Genomic DNA, 27,692 nt, shown 5'->3' with positions numbered 1-27,692 from the left:
ATTTCCAATTGCTCTGCATCCTCTCTAGCTCTTGATATTGTCAGTATTTTTATTTTAGCCATTCCAATAGACACATAGTGGTATGTTTTAATTTGCATTTCCCTACCGCTAATCTTGTTAAACATCTTTTCAAGCGAGGATTCTGTTCATTTTTTAATTGGGCTGTTTGTAACTGTTGAGTTTTGTGAGTTCTTTACATATTCTTGAGAGCAGTCCATTGTCATATATGTGGTTTGCAAATATTCTCTCCCCATCTGTACCTTGTCTTCTCATCCTCTTAATAGTGTCTTTCACATAGCAAAAGCTTTTAATTTTGATGAAGTTCAATTTATCATGTTTTTCTCCTTTATGAATTATGCTTTTGGTGTCATGTCTAAGAATTCTTTGCCTAACTTCAGGGCATAAAGATTTTTTGCTGTTTCTCTAAAATTTTTATAGTCTTACATTTAAATCTATGATTCACTTTGAATCAACTTTTGCATAAAGTATGCGGTTTACATTTGAGGTTCATTTTTTTGCACATAGAGGATATATATCCAATTGTTCTAACACATTTGCTGAAAAGACTACTCTTTTTCTTTTAAATTGCTTTTATACCTCTGTCAAAAACCAAATGGCCACACTTGTGTGCGTTTCTGAACCAGCAATTCTGTGCCTCCAGTCTAGGCATCTATCCCTTTACCAACACCACAGTCTCCATTATTTTGGCTTTATGTAGAAGTCTTAAAACTGGGCAGCATGATTCTTGCTTTTTAAATTAAGAACGTGAAAGTAACATTATTCAATACAGCTGACAATATCCACATAACAACTTCTAGTTTCAAATTAAAATCAGTATTATGGAAATAGGACAGAAAAAAAGGTAAATATGAGGGAAAGGGAACAGAAAGAAAGAGTGAATTGAAGAGAAAAAAGTAAAAAGTAGAAGCATGACAGAGACACACATAAAGTAGAAACACAGAAAGAAAAAGAAGGAAATAGAAAAAGGGAACAGGGAGAGGTGGGAAAATAAAAAGAAAATGGTCCTCTACATGTGGGACTCAACCACTAAACCTAGGCCAATGAATTCCTCTCTGAACCGCAAACACCTTCCCAGTTACCACTGTCTAGCAGAGCTAGCTGGCATCAGTAATGAGAGCGGGTCAAGGGCTAGGTGTCTCACCAGACCAGGAACCCCATCCTCCTAAAGATCTACCTTGGCCAATGGCTTTCCTCATTAAATCATCCAAACAAGCAATTATCATAATGGCACTTCAATTTTTATGTAACCCATTACAATAGGTTTAAATACTCCTCTATAACTGCCTGTTCACATATGTAAATGGACAGACTGGATCAGCGCGGAATTTCCTTAACTAGAACATTCCTGGTATTTGGTTTAGATGTTTCAAAGAGAAAAGCATCTGGTTCTCTTTGGATGTAATATCCACCCTGTCCACCTCCCAGGGTTGCCATGAAGATCAAATCAGATCATGGAAGGGAAACTGCCTTATAAACTGAAACTTCTTATACAAACAGACGTAACTACGGTTCTGTATATTTGGTGTAGGTGCAGGACTAGGAAACTGTGTGAGACACAGATGAGAGCGCCTGGCTCAACTATGTAGAGCCTTTAGTGACATCTAAAACAGGCTTCAGGAGCAGCAAACTCAGAACTCTTCCCAGACAGTGGCATTAGAAACAGGAAAGGCAAGGTTCAGTAACTAGCTCTGGGTACTTCTCTGCAACATCTCTGACTATTGGGATCTGGCTTCCCTTTCTTTAACACTAAAACTCACTATTTCCTTCTATTTTCTATACTTATCTCTTTGACTCTTGATAAAAAAAAATCATGGTTAACAAATGTAAATGTAGTCACAGAAGAGACATGACACATATTCTTTTAAAACTAGAAATAAGGGGCGTCTGGCGGGGCTCAGTCATTAACCATCTGCCTTCGGCTCAGGTCATGGTCCCAGGGTCCTGGGATCGAGTCCTGCATCGGGCTCCCTGCTCGGCAGGAAGCCTGCTTCTCCCTCTCCCGCTCTCCCTGCTTGTGTTCCCTCTCTCGCTGTCTCTCTCTCTCTGTCAAATAAATAAATAAAATCTTTAAAAAAATAAAAATAAAGAAATAAAACTAGAAATAAGATTGGACACATTCTAAAATAAAAGCTTAACTCAATTTCTGTTACAAAATTCTTCAACATATACTGTGTGTGTTTCTGTCCTTAAAAAATGCTCTAAGAGCCTTTGGTATTTCGTGTAGCTTTCTTTAATTCATAGACCCAAGAAACCACCCACCCACTGCTATATTTATAAGTGCTTAGGCTGATGACGTTTACCTTATTCCTTTATTTGACAACTTCTGGCTGATCATTCAATGTATTGCCCAGTACTTAAGACATCGCTGGAATTCTGTAAGTATATAAACTTGGCCACACCAAATATTTCTTGTTTATTAATGTGTGTTTAACTTAAGTCCACCTCATGTTGTGGAAATGGAGGTGATATAGCACACCGTAAGAAGACAGCTTCAGACACGGACATCTCAATTCAAATCCTGACTCTTCTTGGTCAGGATTCATTTTTTTGAGTCCAGCTGAGGGACTTTGGAGCTTTGGCCTTATTAACTTCCTAATCTTTAAAATTAGGAAAATACACTATATCAACAGATGTTGGGTTAAATGATGATAATGTGACATGTCAGCACATCATAGGCCCTTGATTACGTTAGTTCCTTACATGCCAGCAAGCGCGCTCGGCTGGCCATTCCAGCCTCTTCGATACTATTTATAAAGGCCCCACCACCCATAAAGTTTGATATTTAAAAGCACGTTCTGGAATTTCTCCACCTCACTGGCTCTCCATCTATTTTTAAATCTAACCTGCCTCTAGGTCCTAATCTCACTCATCTATTTCCATCATAACGCGGCAACAGTCCTATTCTACCAGGACAGCAGCTAGAAGGAGAGCAAGCAGGGCAGCCCACCCCCACTCTTGCCTGGAGCCCTAGCACGCAGGTGTGAGGATACTGAGCACCAGTCCCAGAAGCTGCATGCGTCCAACAGCTGCCTCCAAGCTCATTAGCTCATTCTCAATTCAAGGCACAGGCTCCTAACAAATGATTTACATATCTACATAGATTTCATCCCAGATTAATCTGAGAAATTGGCAAACATCAGTAGTTAGCGTACAGAACTTTCACCCAGGAAAATGGAAAGCTAAGAGTTTTCAGGTGGTAAAATAATAGAAGAAAATCCTGCTCCCTTTTTGATTAACAAGTATTACAGAAGGTGAAGGGAAAATCATTATTTAATAGACAAATGTAATCTGCCTGCGCACTTGATGTTTTAAAAGGGGGACACACGATTAAGGCTTCATAGTGACACGAAGCATGCTCTGACAGTGCTGGATGGTCGGCTCCTAGAGCATGCTCCGATTTCCCTCCCCCGAGGCCTCAGAAAGCCTCCTGGGACACAATGGATGTTACCCCCATTTAAGGTCACAATAGAACAGATTGGAAGTTACTCATCCAGAGAATTTTTTAGAAGTGTTCTAGCTAAGTTGTGATGGGGTACAAGTATTTACAGTTTCCCAAGAGAAATAATCACTTGCGAATTCCCAGTGAGGTACGGCATGCAGAACCAGGGCTAGAGTCTCCGCTGCCTGATGCTAACAAAACACTGTCGTCTCAGAATAAGCTAAAGTCACCCAAGACCCTACTTAAAAGTTGGATGAGCAAGCCAGAAATAACTGCCAAATGGAGAGGCAACTAATTGCCCTGATGACAATCTTGATATCTGGAACCTGAAGATTGCCAATGAAATTCTACAAAGGAGTTCAATGCTGGGGCACCTGGGTGGCTCAGTGGGTTAAGCGTCTGCCTTCGGCTCAGGTCATGATCCTGGGGTCCTGGGATTGAGCCCTGCATCGGGCTCCTTGCTCAGCGGGGAGTCTGCTTCTCCCTCTCCCTCTGCTGCTCCCCCTACTTGTACTCTCTCTCTCTGTTAAATAAATAAATAAAATCTTTAAAAAAAGAAAGAAGCAGCAGCTCAATGCTAAACATGCAGCAATGTCTGGTCTTAGCCTTGGTGTTGGAGGCCACCCTCACACTGCTCTGCGACCTCTCCCAGCAGCTAGCCCACAAAGGAGCCAAAGAAATGGTTCAGGTAGGAATAAACAGGTTTTTCTCTGCTCAAAGCCATGGGGCTCAGCGGCCCCAAACTGCCTCACTAAATGTGTTGTAAGAGCATTCTTCATTTTTCTTTCAGAGTAAAAGAAAGCCAATGTTAAGGGTCCATATTCTCCATTTCTTCTTTTAACCCCCCTTCAGGTTCTCAGCCCTCTGGGGGGCCTCTCTGTCGATAACTCAATGCTTTCTCTTCTCAGGACACGTGCAGCTTCATTCCTCTTTAATATTCTCCCAGTCCCTGAAGCTTAGGTAGCCGCCCCCCCACCCCCACCACCTCCAGCAATAAAACAGCCTAGCATGCAGTGAAAAGGAAAGTCCGAGCAGAGAGACATGCATATTTTCCTTGGATCATCGGACGGTTAAGTGCCCCATCACAAAATAGCACCAAAACATGAGCAAAAACATTTGGAGAACAGAGACATACATTGCCAGGGTTCAACTAAGACATCAGGGAATTCTAGCACAATTCTTCATACAGGCCCCAAGATGTGCTTAAAGATCAGACCCACTCTGCCACTAACCCCATGAATACACCCCTCTCGCTGCTAGAAAGGCCCACCCCAGAGCTGCTCTTTCACCCTTTCAGATTCTCGAGAACCCCTGTAGCCCTCCCCCCAGGTGTGCAAAAGGCATGAACGGATGTCCTTTCTGAAAAGTCACTGCAACTAAACACGGCTAGGGGGCGCTCTACAGACCCAAGAACATCGCAACAGGTTTATCGTAACAACACACGTGGTTCTTCACTCAACAAATCACAAGTGTGAGCATCACTCCACTGGACAAAAGAGATTATTCCACACGAGGAAGTTTCAAGAGACTGACCAGATCCAGTTGTCCTCCCTGTAGTCCTCCCCTTCAGGGTAAACTTGTCACCCTTACCTGTACAAGTGACGATTGTCTTCAAAATCTTCCTGACCCCATTTTCCCTTGATGTCTTCAATAACATGATTCTTGAGGAATTTTTTCAGCAGCTGAACCGTTTGTTTGCGGGTCACTTCAGGGCCAAAGTTCTGACTGCACCTCAAGAGCTCATGCAGCCAATCCACAGCTTCGGCCGCCGTGAAGCAACGGTCATAACTTTTGAAACGACAGCGATGTTTCCGTAAGGGCATCCTAGCACGAAAAAGCTCAACTGTTTCATTCCACTGGGAAAGAAAGGGAGAAAAGCATTTAGTAACCAACTGATTTTTTTAAAGGTTATTACGTCCCAAATACTTAAGATAATGAATGCAGTTCTTCCACTGAAAAGACTGCCTTGATGACAAAGACTTGAATTTTTTTTTTTTTTTAAGTAGACCCTATGCCCAGCATGGAGCCCAAGATAGGACAAGAGTCAGACACTTAACTGACTGAGCCACCCAGGCACCCCGTGGAATCATATGGTTTTTATTTCTCTTCTGGCCTTCTTATATCTACATTTTATTTATGTTATTCATCCATGTTAATGTATGTGGCAGAGTTCATTTTTATTGCTATGCAGTACTCCGTTGCATAAATAAATCACTATTTATTCTTTTTTTTTTTTTTTTAAGAGAGAGAGTGCATGAGCGGGGCGGTGGGGGGGAACGAGAAGAAGGAGAGAGAAAATCCCAAGCAGGCTCCACACGTAGCATGGAGCCCAACTCGGGGCTCAATCTTACAACCCTGAGATCATGACCTGAGTGAAAATCAAGAGTCGGTCGCTTAACCAGCTGAGCCACCCAGGTGCCCCACTATTTATCTTTTCTTAAGTTGATGGACATTTGGGTTGTTTTTTTCTAAGAACAGTGCTCCTATGAACGTTGTGTTTTTTGGTCAACATATATATACGTTCTGTTGCTTATATACTTAATGGAAATTGCTGGTTTATAAGGTGTGCATATATTTAACTTTTGTAGAGGTTACCAACCTGTTTTCCAAAGTGGTTGTACTGATTTATATTCCCGCCAGCAATGTATGAGGTTTCCAGTTGCTCCACATTCTCATCAGCACTTAGTATTGACTATCTTTTTCATTTTAGCCATTCTGTAGGCACGTAGTGGTATTGCATTGTGGATTTCTTTTGTGTTTCATTTCTAATTAATAAGGTTGAACATCTTTGCATATATTATGGTAAATTTGAAGATCTTTTCATGTGAAATGCCTGTTCAAGTCATTTTCCATTTTTTTTTTCTATTGGAGTGTCTGTCTTTTCGTTTGTGTCTTGAGTTTTTTGTTTTCTTTTGTTTTAGAAATTCTAGTTAAATGTTATCCTACATGGGCTTGCCTTGTTTCTTGTGTGTTTTTAAGATGTTAAAAAACTGTTTAAATCTGGACCAACTTAACTTGGAGGATGGCATATAACAGTGTCAAATTAAGTAGAAAGATTAATACATACCCAAGGCGAAAAGATGTTTGAATTTGGCTACAAGGAAGACATGATTCAGAATCAGAGTGGAATTCAATTGCAACAAGTTAGAAGGTAGTTAAAGAAAGTAGAAAAAGTGAAAGACCAATTAAGCATTTGCTTGCTGAATCCTTACTGTATGTCGGGCACTATGCTCTATGTCCAGGGTGTGTGCTTGCACGGACCCCACCTTGGTCCTGTACATCTCCGGTATTGTGTGGAAGAAGAGTGGACCATCATTTCAGACAGGGTTGGACATGGAGGAATGAAGAGAAACCTGGAAGAAAAGGCCTGATCAGAAGGGAAAACAGGAGCCAGAAGTGGGAAAAATAAAAAGAATATGCCGAGATCAGAATTGTAGTTGTTAGAAAAAGATTTTCTGGCTTCAAGGGGAAGGGGGGTGAGAAGGAAAGATTCAGTTTGTGCAGTGATAGACCTGAAAGAGAAGGCTGGGAGAAGGGAGAATGGTTATGAGAGTAAGACTGTGAGTTTCCAGGACTTTTAGGAAGGCTGGCAGGAAGCCTAGGGTCCGAAAAAGCTGCTGGTGTAATTATGTAGGAAGGATACCATATGTGAACATTTCATTTAATCTAGGGAAGGCTGATGAAGGGGTGGATGTCTAGGTTTTGTTTTTTTAAATAGGAAAATATTTTGCCGAATTTCTAAACATGTTTTGACATCAGGCACTATGTCTCGTACATCTCTCTTTTCTTCTCTCCCTATAATGCTTTTCATGTAATAAACAGTACATATTTGTTGAATGAAGTTAAATCATATTAAACATAGGGCCCTAAGAAGTGAATTAGGCATATTGGGCTCAGTTTTAGCCATAGTTTTGATCGTTTGTTTCTCATGAATGTAAGAATCCATTAAGTTCACATGAAGGGACAACTTGGTGGTAATATCTCCAGTAAATACTTATTGAATGAATAAAATACATTTTTATTTTTTTTATTTTTATTTTTTTTTAAAGATTTTATTTATTTATTTGAGAGAGAGAGAATGAGAGAGAGCACATGAGAGGGGGGAGGGTCAGAGGGAGAAGCAGACTCCCCGCAGAGCAGGGAGCCCGATGCGGGACTCGATCCAGGGACTCCAGGATCATGACCTGAGCCGAAGGCAGTCGCTTAACCAACTGAGCCACCCAGGCGCCCGAATAAAATACATTTTTAAAAGTTATTTTTTTCTTTTGAGTGGGAAGGTTGTAAGTAAAAGATTTTCAAGGCTTGGGGCGCATGGGTGGCTCAGTTGGTTGAGCATCCAACTCTTAGTCTCAGCTCAGGTCTTTATCTCAGGGTCGTGAGTTCAAGCCCTGTGTTGGGCTACACACTGGGCATGAAGCTTACTTTAAAAAAAAAAGAACAAAAAAACTATATGATTCCATTTACATGAAGTCAAAAAGCAGGCAAAACTAATCCATGGTATTAGAAATCATAACAGTGGTTACTTCGTATGGAGGTCAAGACGGAGAAAGGCAAGGGGAGCGTTAGGAATGTTAAATATCTTGAGCTGGGTATCAGTTACATGGTGTGCTCATATGAAAACTCACTGAGTTGTACTCATTTCATTATGCCACCTATACGTATAAACACAAACATAGTTTTAAACAGTCTCCACATATTTTTAATCATTGTTGTTGTTTTAATTCTCTGCTGACATCTAGCCTTCATGTTAGTCCTGATCAAGCATGTTGGGAGTGAGGAGGGAAGAAGAGTTAATAAAAAAGATTTTCATTTATTTTATGTTTATTGAATTATCATAAGCATTATCAATTAAACTTAATGCATAGTACTTTATACATTATGCAATAAATGTAATGAAGACACGGGTCCCTGGAATCCCATATTTCAAACCAGAAGTAAATATGCCTATTAATTGATTCAGGCTGGTGAGTAGTTCCTCTACTTATTTTAATTAGGTAAGTAACAATGCACGTTGTAACAAATTAAATGCAGAAGCATATATAAAAGAGATTGCCCAGTCTCTCTCCAATCCCACATACCTGTCAAACATACACACACATATAGAATTTTCCCTTTTTAATGTATGTTACTTATTATTAGTATTGTTGTTTGCTTCCTTTTTTAAGAAATGTGATCAATCCTATTGTACACATTCCCCAACTTATTTTTGCACTGAACACAGCGCAGATGTCTTTCTGTGTCGATACCTATAGATCTAGCCTAATCTTATGAATAAATGAGTGCCATTTTACTTAACCATTTTCTTTTTTTTTTAAGATTTTACTTATTTGTTGGACAGAGAGAGACACAGCGAAAGAGGAAACACACGCAGAGGGACTGGGAGAGGGAGAAGCAGGCTTTCCCCCTAGCAGGGAGCCTGATGCGGGGCTCGATCCCAGGACCCTGGGACCATGACCTGAGCAGAAGGCAGATGCTTAACGACTGAGCCACCCAGATGTCCCTACTAAAGCATTTTCTAACTGATGGGCATGGATCTGTTTCCACTTTGTTGTTTCAAAATATTACTTTAAAAACCCTGGGGCACATGGGTGACTCAGTTGCTTAAGCATCCGACTCTTGATTTCACGTCAGGTCATGATGTCAGCGTCCTGAGATCGAGCCCCGCCTCAGGTGGAGTTGGCTCCGTGCTCTGCATGGAGCTGGCCTGACCTTGTCCTTCTTCCTCCCCGGCACTTGCACATCTCTCTCTCTCTCCTTCAAATGAATAAATAACTTAAAGGACCAATGCTTTTATTTATTTGTGATAGAATGGATTTCTAAATTTTATCAGCATATTTAGATCAGATGTAACAATTCACAGTCCTACCAGCAATATCAGAGCATGCTGCCTTATCTGTGGCCGTCACTAGATGTTACCATTCTCATTTCTGCCAATCCGTGTTTAAGAAATGATATGTCTGTATTTTGTTTTCATGTTCCTATCTTCATCTTAAGTAAGTTTCATTTATTTATCTGAGACTTGACCTTTTTCTATTGGGTTGTCTCCCTCTTTTTCTTAACCAATTTTTTAAAATGTTTAAATCTAGCATTTAAGTCAAAGTGCATAGAAGTCAGGAAAGTTAGTCTATTTTGCTCAGTTCAGTATCTCTACAACTGAGGACAGTGCCTCTCATATGGTGCATGTGCTTAATAAAGGTGTTCTGAATGAATGAATATGGATTCTTAATCCTTTTAAAAAATATATTAGAAATGTTTTCTCCTGGCTTATCAATTTATGTGGTCTCTAGCTATATGAAGGTTTTGTTGTTGATGGTGATGTTAATGAAACAAATATATCTTTATTTTCTTTATAGCTTCAGGATTTTCCCCTTTAGGGGAAGGAAGTTAGAGATTTCCCCATCCAGCGGTATTAAAAATATTTATCAAAGTTTTCTTTTAATATTTTAGAGGGATTTTTTTTTAATATTTTAATCTTCAACTAGAATTTTTTATGGTGGGAGGAAGACACCTCTAACTTTATTTTCTTCCAAATGGAGAGCCAATTATGTCACCCTTTTTTCAATGAATTGAAATACTAAGTTACCGGGGCGCCTGGGTGGCTCAGTCGGTTAAGCGGCTGCCTTCGGCTCAGGTCATGATCCTGGGGTCCTGGGATCGAGCCCCACGTCCGGCTCCCTGCTCAGCGGAGAGCCTGCTTCTCCTTCTCCCTCTGCCTGCCACTCTGCCTACTTGTGCTCTCTATCTCTCTGTCAAATAAATAAATAAAATCTTTAAAGAAAGAAAAAAAAAAACACCTCTTTAAAAATAAAAAAGAAAAAAAAAAAAGAAATACTAAGTTACCTTACATAGTATCTTTCTTGATTCTATTCTGAACTCTCTTTTTTATCCCACTGAGCTATTTGTGTCTTCCTATGCAATACTACACCATTATGATTACAGTCAATTAATACTAAGTTTAAATCTCTGGTAGACCAAGGTCACCTATGGTCTCCTTTAAAAATAAATTTTTTTTCAAAAAAAATTTTAATTCTCATACTTTTACTCTTCTGAATGACCTTTTCATTCCGTGTATTCCACACACAGAAAAAAAAAAACTATTAAGACTGGATTTTTACTGATTCTGTTGATAGCTGGTTTTCATTTCACACTAGAAATTTTCTAATAAGACATCTTTATCAAAGCTCATATCTTATAAAATGAATTTTTAATTTATTTATGTTGATTCTTAATGGCACTTATCATTATGGATTATATTTACTCAGTCCATGAAACACTTCAGAATTCTAAAACCTAGTGAGAACTATGGTCTCTGTTCCTACTTACTTCCAAAAATAATTATGTTGTAATTCGGCTACTCTGTCAAGAAAGAAGAATTACATTACCTGTAAAATACTTCAAAATTCTCAGTCACACTTAGAAGGAAAATATCCTATGTCAACAAAGAACAAGACAGAGCTTGAGAATGTGATTTTTTCCATGACATATTATTTGGAGAGAAAATCTTTATAGCAAAGGGAACAAAAGAGATTTGTTCATGATTAAAAAAAAAAAAACCTTTGTTTTACTTATTTATCCCTTAAACTAGGGATCTGAAATAAGGAATCGTACAATTGTTTTTACTTCACATCATGAGCCAAACTACAAAATACAGCACTGAGTGTTGAAATGTGCTTCCTGTTTTTTTCTCCAGGATATTTATTCCATTTCCTTCCTTCTTAGTACCAAAAATCTTGTGAGAATGGTGCTATCCTGCTCTAGCACCTGGCCTGGGAGCGCAGAGGCACCAGACTCTACCTCTAGCTGAACCTGCCACAGACGAGCAGCGCGAACCTGATCAAATCAGTTCACCCCCATAGGCCTCAAGAGAAGGAGGAACCTGGACTAGACAATTGGTCATGGCCATTCTAGTTCTCAAATTCAGTGACAGCGGTAAGGGTTTTAAAGTTTACCACTTGCATCAGATGGTAGAGGTAACTCAGAATTAAGTTCAAAGAATCAGTAGATTAAAGCCGTTTTTATAAAAGCAATTTTCTTTCTCCTCATTATTTCTATTAAAATGATGAACTACGGTTGACCCTTGAACAACAGGGGTTTGAACTACATGGGTCCACTTTACATGCAGATTTTCATTGATAAATACAGTACAGTACTGTCAATGTATTTTCTCTTCCTTTTGATTTTCTTTTTTTTAAGGATTTTATTTGAGAGAGAGAGAGGAAGAAAGAGAGAGAGAGAGCAGGAGCAGAGGGGAGGGGCAGAGGGAAAAGCAGACTCCTCACTGAGCAGGGAGCCCAACACGGAACTCGATCCCAGCACCCTGGGATCATGACCTGAGCCGAAGGCAGAGACTTAATCGACTGAGCCACCCAGGCGCCCTTCCTTATTATTTTCTTAATAACATTTTCTTTTCTCTAGCTTACTTTATTATAAGAATACAGTATATAATACATACAACATACAAAATATGTGTCAATTGACTGTTTATGTTATCGGTAAGGCTTCCAGTGAACAGTAAGCTGTTAGTAGTTAAGTTTGGGGGGAGTTATACATGGATGTTCAACTGCGCATGGGTGGGCACTCCTAATCCCCACATTGTTCAAGGGTCAACTGTATTTGTATGTGGGTTACAAAAGCGAAAGCTATTTCAATGAAGATGAATAAGTTTCTAATTAACTTCCATATTCATCATGTAATGACTTAGAGTCTGTCATTTGATTTTTGGCAAAAAAAAATTTACCTAGTCCATAAAATGTTATTTTCAGATAAGACTTTGGTGCTTTAGAAAATGGAGCTGTACATGGTTTGAAACAGTAAAGGGAGTCATGAAAGGAGGAAATAAAAGCCTACTCTTTATATGCCAATGATTTTCCCAAGCTTTTCCTGAAGACTGGGTTGAGGGTGATCTTGGGAGAAGGGCGAAATGATAAGTGGGGACAGGGAGATGGAAAGGTAAGCTGGGGAAGGTTAAGTAAAGAGACAACTAGTCACAAACTTTGTGATTTACCTGGTAAAAGTTGTAAGACACAACTGAATTATGCTCCAGGAAACATTTATACATTTTATAATGAGGTTAAAGCATCTACAATGATGATGGAGATCACTGATAAAGCAGGAAGTCTCACTTTTTAAAAAAAATTTCGTATTGTTTTCTGTGCTTCCAGAATCTTGGTTTAAGATCAAAGATCTCAAATAGAATAAATTTGACAACTGAACTGACCACCTGGGAAGTTCTGGTAAAACTGAGGTGCTTTCATTAATTATTCACATAATTAAATTTCCTGCTTAACTTGATCAGTCTTGGCTAAACTTGACTTGAATATCATTTCTTGGGGGCTGACAGCTTCTGGAGAACAAAGAACATGTTTCTTTATAAATTCCTTTGATAATATCTTAATGTGACTCAGAATGAAGCAGTGCCTTATTACATAGGTACTATACATCCATGAAAAGTAGCGATTCATACAATTCAGTGAATGAGATTTTAACAGTTCCAATTATGATGTAACTTTTTTAGTCTAAAGCAGGAAGGATGAGAACTAGTTACCCAAGATCTTGAGCTTCTGTTTCCCTTGCATAAGTGCTGTGAATAAATTTGGAGGAGAGGGATGTGTTTTTCCCTCCACAAAGGAGAGTAAAGTTTTTGAAAGTCCCTGATGATGCACAATCTCTAGCTCATCCCTAAACATGGACCTACCAATAGCTCTGATCCCAGATGGTTCCAAACGGTAGAAGCAGTTGTGAAGTGGAAGTAAATATGAAAACATTTTTTTAAAAACCCTATTTGTTCCCTGTCACCACCATCCACACCTCTTAGAGGCTAGCCCAAAGGAAAATCTAAATTTATATTTGCTGAATTTTTTTAAATGAATGAATCATTATGAATGGCTGTAGTAGACTGTTTGCAAAGATGAGTGCAGTAACTCCTCCCATCCTGTTCCTATCTTTTCCTGGATATCCGTTAGGTTACACAGAACAATGAAACCAATTCCCAAATTATATGTGGCCATAAGTGGCAAAAGACCAAGGAGCGGGGTCCCTTCCTCCCAGTCACCAGCAGGCTTCCCTAGAAAGCCTTTAAACATCTGCAATTGACATTACCAAACTGTCACCACTATTCCGTTAGAGTGATCCTCTAAAACTCAAATCACTAAAATCACTTGCTCCAGGTCACAAAGAAATCAACTACGCCTCAGAACCCTGAATACCAAAGTTCTCCCAGGAGAAAAAGCAGCACCCTGGACCCTCAGGGTCCGTAAAGGCTCTTTCAGAACATCTGTTCGCAGGCGCCTGGGTGGCTCAGTCGTTAAGCGTCTGCCTTAGGCTCAGGTCATGATCCCAGAGTCCTGGGATCCAGCCCCGCATTGGGCTCCCTGCTCAGCGGGAGGCCTGCTTCTCCCTCTCCCACTCCCCCTGCTTGTGTTCCTGCTCTCGCTCTCTCTGTCAAATAATCTTTAAAAAGAAGAAAAAACAAAAAAAAGAAGAACATCCGACGGGGCCAACCGCTGATTTAGGTAGGTGCTAACAGACCAGAAACGCTGGGAACCAGAAAAGCGGCCAAGACCCACCTGCGTTCCGGGCACCGTTAGAAAGCACCTCACTGTCACAAGTGACACTCAGGACGGAGACACGCCCTGCCTGGACTGCAGCGAAGGCTTAGTGTTACAAGGGGTGGGGGACCCTGAGGTTACCCACGGGGCCCTTCCTCTCCGGGCTGCAGGCGTTCGATTCCAGGGGACAAAGGGGGTGGGGGTGGGGTCACCCTGTTCTTTCGGGCGCTTTAAATCGGAAGGCTCACTTACTGCCGAGAACCAGGCCAGTGTCTCGGGAACGAAGCTGCACCCACCCACGACGTGCCAAGCTCCAGGCCCGGTAAGCCTTTCTTTGAACATCGTCCAGAAAACGGCCGCCCAGGCCGGAACGGGTCCGGCCTCCATACTCGGGCCCCGCCAACCTTGCAGATCGCGGGGACCGCGGCGTCGCCCAGGCCCTGGCACCTCCACTCACCAGCTTGGTGGCCCGGTACGGACCGGGCCCCACGATGCGGTGCTCCATGGCCGGTACGCAGCGGCGGCGGCGGCGGCCGCCCCAGCGCGGATCCCAGCGAGCCGGCGGCGCCGCAGTTTGAATCGCGAGCCTGTGCGCTGCGGACGCTGATTGGGCGGCGCGGCGGCACGTGACGGGAACTGCGGGGCGGAGCCTCGGGGACGCGGGGATCCCGGCACCCCCGGGCCCCGCCAGGTAGGCGGCGGGCGGCTGTCCGGCGTCTCCACCTGAGGCTCCTGCGGCTGCGGCAGCTGGGCGCGCAGACCGGCCGGGGACAGAGTCCGCTGTCCACCGTCGCCTCGCGCGCGTACACCAGCGTGTGCGCAGACCGTGAGGGGCGCCTGCGCTTTGTCCGGGGGCGAACCTGGCCCGCCCGACTTCCCCAGGGCCCGCCCACGCTCTGTCTGCTAGAGACGGTCAATGAAAGTGTGTAATTCGGTGACCGGAAACCGCGGACGGGGGGCACAAATCCGTGTCCGCCTTTTATAGGTAGAGTGAACGTGCCGGTGCTGCTAACAGGATTGGGACGGGTGGGTAGTGAAATGAAGCCCGTGCACCGCCTCTACAATTGGAGGGACACTGAAGCACTGGGTAAGGGGACTTGGCCCCACGGAGTGTCGACGGCGCGTCCGAACGATAAAGAGCTGGAAAGAGCCCCGATTACCTTCCCGTTTTTTTCTTTTGGTAATCTATCCCTTGAATTTGAATTCTATGTTTTATATCAGCCTGAAAATTTCTGCTTTGACCTTTTGACCTTGTTACTGCTCAAAATTTTCCCCCTAGGAATTGCTGGTCTGAGTTGGTCTGATTTGCTGTTGTTAAAAGGGACAAATGAGGTCAGCGCTCTGTACCTGCAACTCGAGTTCAAAGCTCAAATCTGATAAAGAAAAAGTTCATACCTGGTCACCTCAGTGAGTACCCAGGATAAGATACCATAATAAAAATCTGGGTAAGAGACACCTGGGTGGCTCAGTCAGTTAAGCATCTGCCTTCCGCTTGGGTCATGAGATCCAGGTCCTGGGGTCTGCTTCTCCTCCCTCTGCCCTACGCCCCCCAACTCGTGCTCTCTCCCTGTCTCTCTGTCTCTCAAATAAATAAATAAATAAATAAATTTTTTTAAAAGCAAATCTGGGTAAAAGATCAGGCTCCCACCTTCATAACACCCCTCCTACTTAGGTGTATTTTAGAAAGCCCCCCAAAATTCTGAGATGACATGTGTGCATTACTTTTTTTAATCAGAAAAAGCAATAGAGGTAATATAAAAATAATTTTTACCTTCAAGGACTGAATCCTTATCAGAAAGGACTACAGTGGGGTACAAGAGAAAGAAGAAAAGTAACTCCAGAACCTGTCTGTCAACACCAGTGACCATTGTGGAACTGGGATCTGATACAAAACATCAAAACGTCATGCCCTGCTTCCTGAGCCTTTTCCCAAGAGTCCATCATGAGCTATAGACAAGATAATCCCTTTTACTGGAAAAACATCTCCAAATGATCTACATATCAGAGGCCACAGTCTCTGTGAAAGTAGTTTAAACTGGGCTGCTGATAATCTACCAGTCTTTCAGCATCCCATAAAAACAATTGGGAAATTTCTGTGCATACTCTTCTCTGCCATATTTAAGTGTGAGGCCATCAGAATCCTGTAGAAGCTTTGACTCAGCCTCTGAACATCTTTATAAGGTACAAGGAATACTGGCAATTTCACCATCACCAGCTGACTTGTCACTGACATTAGGAAATTCCAAGCTGTGGAGCGAAAAGCAACAGAGGCATCAAATGTATTAGGGGATAGGAAATTGTGTTTCTCAATCACTGAGTAGGGAGTGGGTGGGAGCAAGGCCTTCACTGCCAAGAGAGTTCCTGACTGCTGAACTCAGTCCTGCTACTGCCTGAAATGTCTCCCAGCTGGTTGGATGGGTTGTTTTGAAAGAACTCCTCTGCTGAAACCCAAGTCACTCACTGCTTACATTAGATTTTAGCCATTGGGATTGTACTACTACTTTCAGTTATGTTCCTTGGCATTTAAGCCATGAAGACAGTCCATTTGTTGAGGTTCTTAAAAGTTGTAAAATCCGTGACTTGATTTCCAAAGCTATTGGTCTGTCCTGTCACCACTCTATTGGGAAATGTTCCCCCAGAAATTGTATTAATACTCTTCACTAATAGGGGCATCATATTCTTTGGGGATATGGGTGATAAAGAAAGGCTAGAAACATATGGAAAATGTAAAACCATACTATTTCACTGAAACTGTTAAATCATATTTTTATTTCAGCATTTAAAAAATAAATACCACAAAAAAATAGAGATTTATATTCATTCATTCACTTATTCACTATGTCTGAGTTCCTACAATGTGCCGGGCACTGTTTCAGTCACTGGAATATTTTAGGAGAAAAAATAAAGTCTCTGTTCCCAGGAGCTGACATCCTAGTAAGGAAGGAGACAGCAAGCCAACTAAACACATAAAAATATATATAACTTATCAGGTGGTAATTGAGTGTCGGGAAGAAAAGTAGAAGGAAAAGGAGCGGATGGTGGGGACAGGGATGCTATTTTGGCTCAGGTGGCCGGGGAAGTGACATTTGAGTAAACAATCTGAGTCAAATAAAGGAGTAACTGTCTGGGGGAGGATCTTCTAAGCTGATGGAATAATAGCCCCTGTGAAAGCCTGAAGTGGACAAATGATTGCCATGCCCAGGGAACATGGGGAGGAGGCCTGTGCCTGTGTTCTCTAGAGCAGAGTGAGTGAAAGGGAGAGGGAGGAAATGGGTTTGGACACAGAGAGGAGAAGAGCTCTTTAGGTCACATTATGGGTCATGGGATTTGGATTTTACTCTGAATTGGCTGAAAATGTATTAGAAAGGTTTGAGAGTGTGTCAAGATCTCAATAGGTTAAAGCATCTCTCTGGCCACTGTGTAGGTAGCAGAATGGAATGGGGGTAGGTGTGGAGTGAAAGCAGGAAAACCAGTTCGGAAGCTTGCAATACTCTAGGAGAAAATAAATAAATGTGGTTGATACAATGCTTGGCACATGGTGTCATTCGACAAGTACTTGTTGAGGGAGTAAATGGATGAGAAAGTAAAACTAAGCTTCATAAGTTATTCATCTCCTAAAGATTGATTCAATTCATTCTGTCTCTAAATATATGTCTTACATGCATATACTCTGCAATATAATAGCTAACTTTTATATTTTCAGTATAACCTACAAAATTTGCTCCTGAACCTACTATTCTGTTTTGTCTTATTGTTAAAGAATTATCCACACTCGCTCCTCCCTTTTGAGTCTCAGAAGACACAATCCATACCCAGTGCCTTGTGTTATAATCACACACACACACACACACACACACACACACACACACACATCTCCTGCCACTTCACAATCAAACCATTACAGTTCTAAGTTAGCATAATAAAACCTTTGCCAAAGATACAGCTGAATGGATTCTCATATTGGATTCTCATATTTGGGCATAAGTTCAGGTTCTCGCACATCAGGACAGGGCTTCTTTTTTGCTATCACTAACTATAATTCTTTGTATCTAGGAAAGCCACTTTATGACAAAAAAAAAAATTTAACCAACATTGGTCTGGCCAAGGAATATCGAATAAATTCAAGGAAGAAGATCATGGAGACAGGAAAGCTACCTAGAAGGTAGTTGAATGAATACAGACATGAAAATCCAAGAGCAGTGGAGTGTTATGAAAACAGCTGTGTAACCTTGGGCAAGACTCTTCTGCTGCATGTCAGTTTCTAATTAAAAAAAAAAAGGAAATAACAGTGGTATCTGTTTCATAGTGCTATTGAAAGACTTACTTAAGGAAATACACGCAGATTTCTTAGAATTCTGCTTCCCTTGTACGGTAGGCAGAATTCCAAGATGGTCTCCAAGATTCCCAGACCTGGTGTATCTACTCCTCCTCCCATTTTTTCAGTCAAACATGACCCCAGGTGCTGCTGTAAAGAGAATTTGCCTATGATATTAAGGTTCCAAATCAGGTGACCTTGGAATAGGGATATTATCTAGACGAGCCTGACTTAATCACATGAGCCCTTTAAGAGGAGAGTTTTCTCCAGCTGGTGGCAGAAGTTGGAGATTCGAAGAGGAAGTGAATTCTGTCACCCTGAATGAACATGGAAGCAGATTTTTCCCCAGAGCCTCCACAGGGAAATCAGCCTGGCTGAGATCTTGATTTCAGGCTTCCAACACCTAATTCACTGAGCAGAGAGCACAGTCACCCCACTCCAGACTTCTGACCAGCTAATAAGCTAATAAACCAGTGCTGTTTTTAATCATTAAATGTATTGTAATTCCATATATGACAATAGAAAACTGATACATCTTGTATACACAAGCTCTCGATTAATGTTTGTTCTAGCTATTACACGGCAGAAGAGGGGATAGTATAAATGTCAGTACTTAGTGAATGGTTAGCCATAAAGGATGAGGGAGAAGAAAAAGCCAGATGTGGCTCTAAATGCCACCTAGAAGACTGGCAGAAAGATTGCACCATTAGTCACAGTGAAACAGGCTTTGTCTGGGTAAGCAAGAAGGAACAAAGAGAGGGGACTTGACTATTCATAAGAATCACCACAGTAGTTTGTTTAAAATTCAGTTTTATGGATTCCTCCCACAGAGGTACATACAGGTATCTATATTCCATTGGTTTTTATGGTTTGACTCCTTACCAGTGACTCCAGAGATCCGTGACTTGCACAGATACCTAGTTTTGATAAGGCAAAACCTTAAAACTACCCCCCCCCCTCACCGAGGCTGGTATAAGAACATGTCATCCACTTGGAAGTGAGCCTAGGCCACCAGCTAGGATTCGCCCACTCAATATGCCTCTGACATTCTTTCCCCTTCATGTTTATGCACATCGTGGGGAAAATATTGACTGGTATTTGAGAATTCACCTGAGTCACTGGACCTGTTTCTCCTAAACAGCAAAGGCCAAAAGAAGTTGGGGTTTGGACAAGCAGCATTTGACTGGCAGTGAAACATCCAAATAGGGGTGACCTGTGGTTGAAAATATTAGATCGAGGGGCACCTGGGTGGCTGAGTCATTGGGCGTCTGCCTTCGGCTCAGGTCATGATCCCAGGGTCCTGGGATTGAGCCCCGCATCCGGCTCCCTGCTCAGCGGGAAGCCTGCTTCTCCCTCTCCCACTCCCCCTGTTTGTGTTCCCTCTCTCGCTGCGTCTCTCTCTGTCAAATAAATAAATAAAATCTTTTTTTTTTAAAAAAAAGAAAATATTAGATCGAAAGGGTGGGGGAGATAGAATTGGGTATGCTGGAGCCCTACAGGTACATGAGGACTTTGAGGAAGGAAGAATATAGAACGAACAGAGGGCTTCTCCACTGTCCCACTTCAGCCCTTTGGGCTGACTACTCTGACTGACCTGTTTCTCTGGCTCTCAATCCTGCTGCTTCACCCCTGAACCTAGGCTTCCCTGCCCACTCCTGCCACTTCACTTACCTCATTTCCCCAGCCTGCCCTGAGCCAGTGACAGCTTGATTAGGAGCCTGTCCCATTCTCGGTTCCCTCTTTGTAAGCTTAAGCTCTGGACCTCCATCAAAGACCTTCTCTTCCATTTTACTGACAAAGGCATCAGATTCCAGTTCTAGCCTCAGCAGAATTACAAATCAATACATGCTACTGAACTTTTGGGTAGCTCCCAGGTAGTCAAATGATAAACCCCGGTATCAGCAGATCAATTGTCTTGACCCGTAGCACCTAAGCTCACTTTGAAGAAACATCTCAAAACTAGGATGACATCCATCATCTGCCTTTTAAAAAGATTCATCACAAATAGCCCGTGAAATAGCAACTGTAGTTAATATAGCCAAAGAGAATTCAATTTACAAAAAACCCCAGAAAAGTAGAGGAGGTGGAGAATGGGCAGAAGTTTCAGAAAACGTGGCTGCCAGGTCTCACTGCCGCACACCTGTGAGTCGTGCTTACTGCCAGGTAAGCTCTTTGACGGGGTATTTCCTGCAGCAGCAGCAGAGGATGCTGGTGGCCAAGGCCTGTGGACCACCAACGAACACGGGAGCCCAGAGAGGGAGAAGTGGGGCAGGGCGAGGCTTCGGAAGCCAGAGCAGGGGTGAAAACGAGACTGCGCGGCGGGAGCTGTTGCGGAGCAAGGAAGGTCTGTGAGCTGGGGTTGGGGCCGGCCGTCTGTACGGCTTGAGCTCTCCTGAAGGGCTTACAGAGGCAACAATGGTTATTGTGTTTGCCTACAACACTGCCGCTCTTCTTTTCTTTCAGAGTCAAGAAGCTGAAACTAGCATGGATACCTACTTTAAAAAATCATTTTCAGCACTTGTCCTTACTAATGATGATTATTTTATATTTCGTATTTTTCTTTTCTTCATTCCTGACACAGATCCCCTTCTTCTTCCCTCCTTCCTTCCTTCCTCCCGCTCTCCTTCCTTTCTTCTTTCTCTCAACTTTTCATTCGTTGTAACATATACAGACAGAAGCACACACATTATCTCTAGAGGGTTTGAGGAATGTTCACAAACTGAACACACCCTTGCAACCAGCACTCCAATCAAGAAACAACATGGCCAGCACCTGAGCAGACATTCTCACACCCCCTCTGGTCTCCACCCCCCAAGAATAACTGTCACAGGTCTTTGGCTGTGTGAGGAAAAAAAAGAAACAAGGAGTTTACCCCAGACCAAAAAGGGAACATGAGCCAACTCACAGATTGCTAGGAATTCAGTCCATCTACATGGTAACCCAAACACCAACTATGAATGTGGAGGGGGAAGGGATCAAAGGATTTCATTTAGTAGACAAAATGCAGCATTCAGTTTCCAGCTTGATTGGATATACCATTTGTGACTTTTCATTTAAAATTAAAGAGAAACTTTCTAGACATTCAAACCTGTTTGACCACGTTTTCTTATCTAGCTCTCTCTGGAAAATCTCTGATTGGGTTGCACCTGGAATTAACAATGGGACAATGTTTGTTTTATTTTCTTTTGTTTTTTACAATAAATTATCAAATGCAGAGTTTTTATTCAAGCTCCAAGGAGGGAATAGGAGGGAGAGTGTCCATGCAGATTTCACTCTGAAGTGGTCCCCCAGCCTGTCCACACTCTGGAACCCTCAAAACTTATGAAAACACAGATGCCAGTCCTGACTCCAGGACCCCTGAAAGTAGATGCTCTGGGGAGAAGGGACAAGAGGCTGGACCACAGAAATGTTATTATCTGATCCCCTCCCCCAGGCCAGCTGACCCCTGCAGGTAGGGTTCTGCGGGCCCTCCAAGAAGTGTCCTGAGGGCCTGGGCGGCAATACAGGAGAGAATGCTCCTGTGTATTCTATGCTCAAAGCTGAACAAGTTACCAGAAGTAGCATCCTAAAGGAATGTTCAATAAAGGCCATAAGTAGCGTTCAAGTCAGGCCTCCAAACTGGGCCAAGAAAAGTAAAGGACCCACGGAGATGGGAACAGAGAAGGTACTAAGAAATAGGCTTGAGGCAGGGCCTAGAGTAACTACAGAACCACAATGCAAATAGCCAGAACCAAGTTTGGGCCGGGAGCTTTGGAGAAGAGGACCGCAATACCATCTACCAAGGATTCTTGCCTCCTGCCCCCCAAATAGAACTTAAACCTGACCACATCTCATTGTTATGATCCAGCTACCAATTTTCAGGAACTGTAGAGGATGGGAGACCATGGGGGTTTTTAATCAGCAAAATCTGGAATGTGGGAGAGTCTGTAATGAGCAGGTATTTGCAACTGCAAGGAAGGGGGAGAGTAGAGGATGGAGGGAGAATCCAGAAGACTTTTGTTATGTTGGAAATTTCCATTTTTAAAAGTTGTTTTTTTTTTTTTAAATAAGGGAAAAGAAAAAAGCATTTGACCGTATCCAACATTCATTCCTGATTTACACACACACACACACACACACACACACACACACACACCTCAACAAATCAGAGAATAGAAGGGAGGTTTCTCAACTTAATAAGAATCTATGAACATCCTACAGCTAACATCATAATTAATGGTGAAAGAGTGAACACTTTCTCCACAAGATCAGCAACAGGACAAGGATGTCTGCTCTCATCATTTTTATTCAACATTGTGCTGCTCGAGAGTCTAACTAGTGTAACGAGGCTAAATAAATAAATAAATAAATAGCATCCAGATTAGAAAGAATAACTAAAACAGTTTTACTTTGTAGACCACATGATTGTCGATGCAGAAATTCCCATGAGGTCTACAAAATAGCTGCTAAAGCTAATAAGAAAAGTTTTTCGCTTCTAAGCCTGCATCCTATCACAACCTGGGGGTCCCAGGTGGGTTGCTTTTCTTCTCTGACTGATGTCAGTAGTGAATACTCCAGTCCTCACTTAGTCCTATTCCCATGTAGACAGACTTCTTTAGGGTAGCAGTTTTCAAACCTGTCTGCACACTGGAATCAATTGGAGAGCGTCAAAAACTACTGATGACTCGGGGCACCTGGGTGGCTCAGTAGGTTCGGCTCAGGTCATGATCTCAGGGTCCTGGGATCGAGCTCCGTATCAGGCTCCCTGCTCAGCAGGGAGTCTGCTTCTTTCTGTGCCCCTCCTCCCACTCCTGTGCTCTCTCTCTCTCAAATAAATAAACTCTTAAAAAAACAAACAAAAAAACTACCGATGCCTGGATTCCTCTTCCATACATTGCGCTTTAACTGTTCTGGGAATGAACAGCCTGGATATCAGATTTTCAAGAGGTTCTAATGTGCAGTCTAGTTTGAGAAACATTGCCCTGGAGGCATATTTCTGGCCTTGGAACTTCTCTGAACAGTGAGTCCTGTTGGGTTTTCTTTGGGATCTGCCTGCCCACAATGTTGACCAAATCTGTTCCACTACTCTGAACCACCACTTTTATAATAATAGGCCCTGTGGCAAGGGGTACAGGGAAAACAGGAGCTGGGAGAAGCCTGTGGTTGTCCAGGGGTGACTAGGACAAGGTAAGTCCATCTAATCTAGGGATAAGGAAGTTTCAGCAAGCCCGCTTAGTGAACAGGCTTAAAGCCATCTTGTCTTAACATTTACCTCCCCAACTTTTGTTTGAAAGTATTTCAAACCTACAGAAAAGTTCATAGATTGGTCCAATGACACCTATATACTCTCCACATACATTCAACAGATGTTGACATTGCACTTCATTTACCATCCCCCAGCCTCCCCTGCTGAACCCCCATAGTTCATTGGCATCTCCTAAAAACAAGGGTATTTGTCTACTTCGTGATATCATTTTACCCTCAGGAAGTTTAACATTGATACATTAATATTACCTAATCTATAATCCGTATTTAAATTTCTCCAATTACTCAAAATTTCTTTTATACCTATTTTAAGGACCCCACTCTGCATTTACTTGTCTCTTTACTCTCCATGATCTAGAATAATCTCCCTCCTTTTTACAAGACAATGACAAACGTGAAAAGGCCAGAGTGTGTTGCAGAATACGTCAAAGGTAACGATGCTTCCTTACGATTAGATTCATCTTAAATATTTAGCAAGAATACCGTATTGATGACGTTGTATGCTTCCAACTGCATCGCATCAGGAAGATCATGTCAGTTTGTCCCATTATCTCTGATGTAGGCACCCACCTGAACTCTTCATTTTAAAGGCATCTTTTTCCTTCATACTTAATAAATAAATAATCTATAGGGTGAATCTATGAGGCCATATGAATATCCTGTTCCCCTACAAACTTATACCCAATGGTTTTAACATTCCATTGTAATCAGTTATTACAATAGTGGTTGCAAATAGCAATATTCTAATGCTACCATTCCTTCTACATGTTTTAGCTGACGTTCCACTATAAATAAGACCTTTTGTCCCCTCTGCACCACTTCCGGCTTTTTTCCCCCATCTGCTGCTTTTTTGAGTATCATTATGGACTCATGAATCTTTGCTTATTTAATAAATTATGATTCATTATTGTTATTTGTCTTTTTGAAACCAGCTCTTGTGTTCTTTCAATATGTCCTCTTTAGCCTTTAAGCAGCCTTTATTTTTCCTGCAAGATATTTCAAGCTGACTTTGTATACTCTGTGCAGGGTTAAGCTAAGCACCCAGGATAAAATCTGAAACAAAACAAATGCACCTGTGGCTTTCATGGAGCTTACAGTCTAGGGTGGAGGGCAAATATAAACCAGACGATCATACAAATATTTAAAAATACTGTAAGTGCACTAAAAACAGGCACACTATTCTAGAGTTCTAAGCGTACAACAGGGAATCTGATACACTCTGAGCAGTTGGGAAGGCTTCCTTAAACATGTGAACTGAAAAATAGGAATTACTCAGTTCAAGGGTAAGGGGTTTGTGTATATGCTGGGGGCAGTGGTGGTGATAGCAGAAGGTAAGGGAGGTAGTCAGTCGAGGGGGCTCCAGACAGAGATTAAGAGAGGAACTTGAGAAACCAGAAGAGGGTAGAGGTCTTTATTCAGCCAAGAACTAGGGTAAGGAACTATCTGTGTGGCAGGAAGGCTGGGCAGATGCTAACTCCGTAGAGCCCTGAAGGCAAGTGAGAGGCTTTCGTCTTTATCTTCCAAGTAATGGGAAGCCATTAAAGGGCTTAAGCTGGAGAGACAGTCATAATTAGATCTGCATTTTCAAACGAATAATGGCTAAGACAGAAAAGATCGACTGGGGAAAGGATGCATGTTAGCATCCAGATGGAAGGCTCTCTGCATAGTGCATAGAGAGCTGCCAAGTCATGCGGTATAGAGTGGTGGCTGTGACACATCCCTGTCACTTCCTGCCACGGTAGCTCGCACACACCCGTTCTGGGCTCTCTAAAGATTTCTACAGACAATGGGGAATCTAGTTAGTGGGCTCCTCCCTGAGCTCTCCCTCCCAGCCCCCACTCTCTCTGCTCCCTGTTTTTCTTTTATATCCAGTAGGGCAACACAAAGGTGAGATTAGAGTTGATCACGGTGAGAGTTTAGGAGCAGAAAGGTACACAAAGGCAAAAACCAAACACTTCAAAAGTAGGGTGGAGGTCTTTGGAGGAAGGGAAAGAGACAGGATAGAGGCTAAAAATCTGGCTCTTTTGTGAGGGGAAGAATGGATGAGGGTTAAGCAAGGGTGCTGAGCACCTTTACCCAACCCTTACTCCATAGGACCTGCTCTTCTGCCACGAGAAGATGTGGCATCATCCCAAACCCGGTCTGTCCCAGCTGTGGAAATGGTTTGAAATAGAAAGCAGGGGCAATGGGGCAAGAAGAGCAGGAAGGAATGGGGTCTATAGTAAGCTGGGGGCAGGGAATGTGTGAGAGATGAATTTTAGCAGTGATGGCTTGGAGGAAGGGAGCTAGAGAATAACCTGAATGATTCCTTCAAACCACATACAATTCATAAGCTATTTCAAAGTGTTGTAAAAGATTTTTAAAAGCTTTCCAACTCCTTTAAAAACACTAGCGTAACTCGGACACCAGATCTGACAGGCATAGTAAATGCAAAGGGGAAGGAGGCAACATAAAAGTTTTATCCTCACCATTTTGAGCATACAGTTCAGTTGTGTTAAGTATATTCACAATGCTGTGCAACCAATCTCCAGAACTCTTTTCATCTTGCAAAACTGAAACTCTGTACCCAGTAAATAACTCCCCGCTCCTCCCTTCCCACAGCCCCTGGCAACCACCCTCTGCTTTCTGTCTCTGAATCTGACTCTTCTAAGTACATCATATACGTGGAATCACACAGTATTTGCCGTTTTGTGACTGGGTTATTTTACTTACCATAATGTCCTCAAAGTTCATCCAAGTCATTGCATGTGCCATTTTTTTTCCTTTTTAAGGATGAATCATATTCTACCGTGAATATGTACCACATTTTGATTACCCATTCATCGGTCAATGCACACTTGTGTTGCTTCGGCCTTTTGGCAGATATAACAAACAAATGCTGCTATGAACATGAGTGTGCAAATATCTCTTGGAGTCCCTTCAATTCTTTTGTGTATATACCTAAAGGTGGAATTGCTGGATCACAGGGTACTTGCATTTTTAATTTTTTGAGGAACTACCATAGTTTTCTCCACTGGAGCTACACGAGGTTCCACTTTCTCCATACCTTCACCAACACGTGTTATTTTCTGTTATTTCTTTTCTTTTTTTTAAAGATTTTATTTATTTATTTGACAGAGAGAGACACAGCGAGAGAGGAAACACAAGCAGGGGGAGCGGGAGAGGGAGAAGCAGGCCTCCCGCTGAGCAGGGAGCCCGATGCAGGGCTCCATCCCAGGACCCTGGGATCATGACCCGAGCCGAAGGCAGACGCCTAACGACTGAGCCACCCAGGCGCCCCTATTTTCTGTTATTTCTTAATAGTAGCCATCCTCATTGGGTGTGTGCCTATTTTCCAAAATTATAAAAGTAGATACGTTTATTGTGAAAATTGTAGCTTCAGAAAAATAAAAATAAATGAAAGCGGAAAGTTAAACTTTTAAAACATGTTTCATTTCAAAATGAAGCAAAGTGTTGCTATGTAGATGTAAAAACCAGGATTTGCTTAAAAAATACAAAGATATTAATAGAAAAATGGGCCAAGGATGGGCACAGAAGGGCACCAGGGATGAAATAGAAGCAGCCAAAAGAAACAGGATGGGAGCCGGTGTAGTTCTCTGGCTACTTCCAGTCAGTGAGGACACAGAGTGCAGGGGCCTCGTGTGGCTACTGCAGCAGGAGGGGTGTCAAAAACGCTCCAGTTCTGCTCTGCAAGGACTATAACCCAAATTGGCTTATCCATTTAATATGAGAAAATGGAGGCTGGATGGCCAGAGGAAATGTTTCCTTCCCCACCGCCAACACCAATGATATATTTGAAATGCTCCAGAAGACGTGGAAGAAAATTGAACCCTTAAAAAGCTCTGAAAACACAAGTAAGATGGTTGAACTACACATTTTGTTTCAGAGAAAGAATGCTGGGGTCATTTTGGAAAAAAAGAAAGACTCTTAAAGCGCTCTGTTCAGACTTCAGTGTCAGGGCAGTTAGGTTGCACGCGTCGGTTACCATGCCAATAGCAAAGCCCCTCCCCTGGGGAGTTCCAGAGGCACAGGAGCTCCCACTGGAATCTGAAGCTATGTGGTGGTTTTAAAACATGCCCCAAAACACTTTGAAACACCTCCCACTAAGAGGTGAGTTCTATGTCTC

General features: G+C 42.3%; 1 protein-coding gene and 1 long non-coding RNA gene across 2 annotated transcripts in view; one reads left to right on the top strand and one right to left on the bottom strand.

Annotated features, from left to right (window-relative positions):
• DEPDC1B (DEP domain containing 1B) overlaps positions 1–14,555 on the bottom strand; it is an 81,496-nt gene extending 66,941 nt beyond the window's left edge. Inside the window, exons 1-2 of the mRNA XM_036101090.2 lie at positions 14,465–14,555; positions 5,051–5,316 (exon numbers count right to left, since the gene is read on the bottom strand). Of these exons, the coding sequence (XP_035956983.2) occupies positions 5,051–5,316; positions 14,465–14,512 (314 nt within the window). The 5' untranslated portion in view covers positions 14,513–14,555. The remainder of the gene's footprint in view (positions 1–5,050; positions 5,317–14,464) is intronic.
• A 505-nt stretch (positions 14,556–15,060) lies between these two features.
• Positions 15,061–16,705, top strand: LOC144380980 (uncharacterized). The gene is made up of 3 exons (XR_013445359.1): positions 15,061–15,187; positions 15,287–15,414; positions 15,786–16,705. It is a non-coding gene; the product is annotated as an uncharacterized LOC144380980 (long non-coding RNA).
• The last annotated feature ends 10,987 nt before the right edge of the window (positions 16,706–27,692 follow it).

This window comes from Halichoerus grypus, chromosome 2 (assembly GCF_964656455.1).
Source record: "Halichoerus grypus chromosome 2, mHalGry1.hap1.1, whole genome shotgun sequence".
In the NCBI taxonomy this organism is placed as follows: domain Eukaryota; kingdom Metazoa; phylum Chordata; class Mammalia; order Carnivora; family Phocidae; genus Halichoerus; species Halichoerus grypus.
This window is presented reverse-complemented; position numbering and strand designations above follow the sequence as displayed.